This window comes from Pundamilia nyererei, unplaced genomic scaffold (genome assembly GCF_000239375.1).
Source record: "Pundamilia nyererei isolate P.nyererei 1_Seehausen unplaced genomic scaffold, PunNye1.0 scaffold00112, whole genome shotgun sequence".
Classification (NCBI taxonomy): Eukaryota; Metazoa; Chordata; class Actinopteri; order Cichliformes; family Cichlidae; genus Pundamilia; species Pundamilia nyererei.
In genome coordinates this window covers 2000167-2006124 of record NW_005187513.1, presented here as the reverse complement: position 1 = coordinate 2006124, position 5958 = coordinate 2000167, and the positions used below count along the sequence as shown (strand labels likewise).

The window sequence follows — 5958 nt, the reverse complement described above, 5'->3', positions numbered from 1 at the left end:
CTTGATTAGACTCGATTAATCAGCTGCCTTCAATCAGCACCACTTAGCTGCTGCTTATCCAAAGACTGTTCTTTGCTTTTATTTTTACACAGGAATACAAATAAAATACTTTATTTTGATTATGCCATCTCACTTTAAGCTTTTCTCAAGATGTAGGGGAGGAAATACAGTTAGAAATGGAGGAAACAATATGCACTCAGACGCATGTGCAGCTGAAGCAGCCACAAGAAAAACTGAGACGCTCAGATTACAACAGAAACAGACAGACACAGTGAGTATTACTCTATTATCTGCTGAGGAAACCTTTAGACCACTGTAGCTTTACACTGCATATGGTTTTCTGCTGTATTGTCTTGACCCATTAATATATCCAGATATCAACTACAGCTTCATCATTAGTATCACACGTTTTAGCTTTGCTGTGTCTTACCTGCCACAGAAGTGTAAAATAGGGTAGGAGGTGACCACACAGACGATGATGAAAGCTCTCGCAATGGCTACGGCGATATCATCGGGGGGGTACGACATCAACACATCCTGACTGACGTTGGAGCCAAATGTCAGGAAGCCGCAGACACCTGAACAAATCAAAAATCACACCAAGGATCGCTTCACTGTAAAAAAAAAAAGCAAACCTGCAGGCTGACTACATTTCTGGAATATATTTCCATGCTATAAAAAATACCTTCAAGCACCTTTACATGTAGTTTCTCAAATGTATTTAAAAGTCAATTATAAAGATGCATGTTATTCAGTATATATGTACAATACCTGTTCCAGTGTAAACAAAAAGGCAGATTAACATGCTGAAGGTCACAACAAGCCCCCAGGGTCTGATCTCTTTCCTCCTCATGCTGTTGAACACTGGCACGGAGCTGACATGGCACTGTGACCGGAGATCAGGTCGGAGAAGGCAGGAGATACAGTTTATTAATATTAAAGTCTAATCATAAAGGCACATAGCTTAAAATCTCATCAAATGATACCAAATGAGGAGATACCTGGAAGCCAAAGCATATGGTGGGCATTGCATTAAAAACTGCAGTCCAGGAAGCAGAACTGTAACAAACACAATGATTTAGCAACTCAAACAAAGCCAGATGAGGAGGATGCAGATGTTTAGAAAGTGTTGTGAAATGTGTCCACACCTGGTAGGAACATAGCCCGGAGTCACCTCTTTGTCCGGCCAGAAGTACTTAATGATGACCACTATGGTAACATACCAGGTTCCCATCACACTCAGAGTACTACCAGAGAAAAAACGAACAACTCAAATAATCAGTGTGTAAATTTAAAAAATAATAATAATAACAACAACAACAAGAAGAAGAAATCAATTCTCAGGGTGAAAATAAGCTGCAGGTTAACAGGGGCAAAGTTCTGTACCTGGCATACTTCTGGAAGCCAATCTCTTTGGGGATGGAGAGAGGAAGAATGACCAGTATCGCAGTCAGAGAGATGGTAAATTTGCGGTTAGTGTACCAGAAGTGATCGTCTTCACCCTCTGCATTATGACCCGCTGCAGCGATCACTGTAACAAAAAAACAAGGATTTCAAAAACACTTGAGAAGGCCCCAAAGAGAAAGAGCCAGAGTACAATCTGCTGTTTGCTGGAGAAGGGTACACGGTACAGAGCAGGAGATTAGCTAAAGAGCTGTACACACAGGAGGGATGAAGAAATGCAGACGATCTAAGTCACAAACACTTCATTCATTTCTAAATAGCAAAAGGCCAGAGTTGAATTCTTTTAAACACTGTCAGCATCTCTGGGTTGAGTTAATCACATGAGAGACACGTTTACTGAGCGAAAAAGCTGAGTAGTGTCATCTCTGATGTTCTTTGCCCTCATCATTGATGACACTGACTTTTTTTTTTATACTGCTCTATGACAGAAAGACTTCCCCTATTTAATACATCACAGCTAAATGCAAAAGGAAAGAAGAAATGTCATTTAAATGTAGGAGATGATCGGAACATCTCACAAATTAGGCCGTGTAAAGATAAATAAAATAAATCAAAACCTTATATGATTTAAATTTGGCTGATCTTCCTTTTAAAGATCATACTCTTGTCCACCCCAGACCATTTTAAGTGTCACTAATATTTTTGATGGCTCCCTGGAAGTCCTGTCCTGTCCCTGCCTCTGCAGCGTGCGCTGGATCTTGTCCTTTAAAATGAAATCTGAGATGAAGGATCTAATTTCATGTATGGAAGTGGTCAAAGTCACACAGAGTCAAACCCAGGAAACAGGGCTTGTGGTCAATAACGACTCTGCAGCCAGCAAATTTTTTTAAAGATGGTTTTGAAGAGATGAACAGCTAAATTTAATTCAGGTGCATCTTTTGTCTTTTACATTCCAGTTTTAGAGGTTTTGGTTTTCTAGAGACGAAAAAAAAAAGAGCTAACCAGTCTGATGAAGTACACTTACAGCGATCGAGCTGGTCTCCGATGACAATGAAGAAAGCAATGCATGTGCCAAATGTGTAGATGGCAATAGCTACTTCACATACAACTCCTGTGACTTTCCCGCAAGTGGCTCGAACAACTTCCTGGTAAGTAGCTTCATTACTGACCTGAATAAAAAAGACAGATAATTTTAAAAAAAAAGCACGTTGATCAAACAGTAGGTAGGTACACGGTAGTGATACTAAGGTTTCTCATGTGACTTCATTATCCGAGAGTTGCCTGCCATATTGGAGGTGATGCAATCTATTGACTGTTGAGGGTGTACATGTTTTTTCATTCACAATTGTGACAGTTCATCGCATTTATGCTTAATGTTTAATAGGTTTATCACTCACTTAGACCCCAGTCATACAGACCTAGAGACCAGTCAGTGACCGCACCTGGCAACCTTTGGTTCCCAGGGAAAAATGTATATTCCCCAACTGGCTGGCGAGTGGTTGGAGACAGTCACTAGGTAAAATCTGTAGCACAGAGGGTGGTGACCCAAACACCTTATTGTGGTTGGTTTGCAGATCATCACAGTCGCCCACTTCAAATGCTCACCAACTACTCTCCAAATGGTAACCAAAGCAACCAAAAACAGGTGTTTGAGTCAGCACCATATAGCTCTTCACAACCAATTTCGACAAGTAACCTCCAGCACTCGCCAACCAGTCAAAAAACACACACATACACATTTGTTCCCCTAGAAACCAATGGTTGCTAAATGGCCTGCAATCGGTTTCTAGGCCTATGTGATTTGGGTTTTATTCAATTAACACAAAAAATTTACAAAGTTGCTTGAGTTAAATTCACAAGGTTAGCAATCACATCTGTAGCCTGTATGTATTTACCTGAATTTTCATTTGCCACCATTAAAATCATCATCATTAAAATGTCACACTTAAATTAGCCATTGAGTTTCAGCGCCACTGAAACAAAGGTTAACTGTCCAAATTAGGTTTTTCAACACAAGCCTGTGATATTTCCCGCAAGCCTAAACGGATGTATCCATGCACTCACTGAGAACATGGGTTCCTCCTGCAGTGTGCGGCATTTAAAACAGGTTTTTCTACATAACTCCACAAACAACCGAGCAGCAGGAGCATCGCTGTTTACTACTTGAGTAATTCAAGTCACTCTTAATTGGCTATCTTGGATTCTGCCAGCACGCAGGTTAAAGACACAGAAAAACACTTTATCTTGGCTACCACAGCTTGATTTACCGATGTCTGCATAGTTATTGGCAAAATTAAGGTTGGAGTCTCACACATTTACATAGCCAGAAACCATCCAACAGCTGAATGTAAATGATTTTCTTCAGCGGATATTGTTGCATCACTTAAAATTTACTTAATTCAGCTGACTCAGTCTTAGCTTTACTCTTTTATTCCAGTTTTGTGTGAGACGCAAGCACAAATCTGAGCTACTGAGGAAGTGAAAGTCCAAACCTATCCATATGATCAGGATTACAACCACAGAATAAAGAAGTTGTTACTTAAGAAGCCTGCGCAGTTTGTTTCACTACGAATGAAGGAAGAAGACAAAAGAGAGACAAAACTGTTCGGAGTTCGAGGTCCAGAACATGGCAGAGAAAACATAAGAAAAACAAGTGAAATGTGAAGAACGTTTGGGGGCAACACAAACCAGGGAGCAGTATCCAAGGATCACCAGCCCGGTGATTATGAAGATCAGCATAAACTGAAACACAAGGAAACACAAAGCAGCACTACATGAATATGCTGGTCACATGAATACAGAGAAAGCAGGTGCTCTGATTGTCAGTTCTTGTATTCCGGGAATGAACAAGCTCATGCAATATTCAGTCTGACTCCCTTTCCAGCTAACCTAATAATAACTGTTGGTAGTGACATAAAATAACATTTTTTTTCCTTTCAGCTTCTCTTAGTGCCAAAAAATGTTTCACCCTCAGTGTAATGAGGGTATACATTGATCAGCCACAACATTAAACATCAGAGTTATATTCTGGAGGTCCTTCTTGACCCTCCAAAACTGGTCTGGAGACTGGGCAATGAACACGAGACATCCCTTGGTGTCTGATACTCTAACACTGCCAGTGGATCTCGTAGATTAAAGGGTGTGACTTGTGTGGTTCACATTCTCCTGGCACATCCCGCTGATGCTCTGTCAGACTGGGATGTCAGGAGATTGGAGACCAAAAGTCACACACTGGTTGTGTTTCTAAAGCTGTTTCCAAGCATTTTCTCAAGAATGATGGAATGCATTGTTCTGCTATAGGATGCTTCCATTGCTATCCAATGATGTGCGTGGCCTCTAGCAATGTTAAGGTGTGTGGTATGTCTCAAAGTAACATAGGACCAGGACCATGCCAGGTCCCAAGACCTTTTAGGACAAAAACAGGATCCATTCATCTCAACACTCAGTGGTTTTAATATTATAGATGATCAATGCATGTAGTTCATAAAAACTGAGCAGACCAAATTATAACTGAATCCTAATTTAACTGTACTTCATGACATAGATGCTTCATGCAAGACAAAAGAGGTGTAGCAGAAGCGCATAATCTCCTCACCATCTGAAGCACGAATCCTGCAGTTACACCTCCTGCCATATTGAAGGCCGCAGGAAAATTGAGTAGACCTGCTCCCAGCGCTGCATTCACCACGATGAAAACAGCGCCTACTGATGACACCCCCGAGCTCCTCCTCTCAGACTCAGGTTGCCGAACAGAATCCACACTGGGGCTCTGCAAGAGCCACGCCCTTTCTCCAGAGTCACTGCTGCCAGCACCACCCCAGTCCTCAACATCATTTTTAATTGCCATGAGTCACCAAGGTGCAGCTCAGTCTGGGAAGCGTTAAGCACCTCAGAAAATCAGGTGAGGAAATTTGAATGAAGCTACGAGATATAACCCAGCTGCAGATGAATAATTATGTCCAGTCAGGAGCCAGCTGAGGTTTCTCAACGGTGATGGTTTGATGGTGAAGCCATTTGGAGATTGAGCTGTAATAAAATATTGTCTGCATTTAGATGCATTTCGGAGAAGTGTGGTATCAAAATAACATACTGAGTACATTAGATGGGGAAGTAAAAAAAAAAAAAAGTAGTTTGAATCACGAGTCATGTTTGGTAAAACGGTTTCTGCTCACTGATTCCTAGAAGTCCATAAAATACTGTATGTAGAAATTACCCAGTTTAAGGCAGTGAAGGGGTACTATTCATTTTAGGAAGATGACATGATTCTTATAATCACCATGTTTAAAAAAAATCAAAATCAGTGAGCTCAAGAACAAACATACGTTTTAGCGAACAGTCGTTTTACAAGTGGATCTCTTATAAAGTAGCTAATGAGCGTACGGCAGAAAGTGTAGGAGAACACGCAAAGCTGCCAGGAATAAAGCATGGAGGTGATTCATTAATGTTGTGTCCAGCAGATCTCCAACACAGTCACTGTCTCTCACACACTCACACACACACTCACACACACACACACACACACACACACACACACACACACACACACACACACAC

The 5958-nt window shown here is 41.1% G+C and overlaps 1 protein-coding gene across 2 annotated transcripts in view; it reads right to left on the bottom strand.

Annotated features, from left to right (window-relative positions):
* Positions 1–5958, bottom strand: part of slc38a7 (solute carrier family 38 member 7) — a 10299-nt gene that overhangs the window by 3879 nt on the left and 462 nt on the right. For both annotated transcript variants that reach the window (XM_005741677.2, XM_005741678.2), the window contains exons 2-9: positions 5000–5430; positions 4093–4146; positions 2429–2573; positions 1387–1531; positions 1149–1247; positions 1002–1059; positions 772–886; positions 431–578 (exon numbers count right to left, since the gene is read on the bottom strand). In XM_005741677.2, the coding sequence (XP_005741734.1) occupies positions 431–578; positions 772–886; positions 1002–1059; positions 1149–1247; positions 1387–1531; positions 2429–2573; positions 4093–4146; positions 5000–5251 (1016 nt within the window). In that variant the 5' untranslated portion in view covers positions 5252–5430. The remainder of the gene's footprint in view (positions 1–430; positions 579–771; positions 887–1001; positions 1060–1148; positions 1248–1386; positions 1532–2428; positions 2574–4092; positions 4147–4999; positions 5431–5958) is intronic.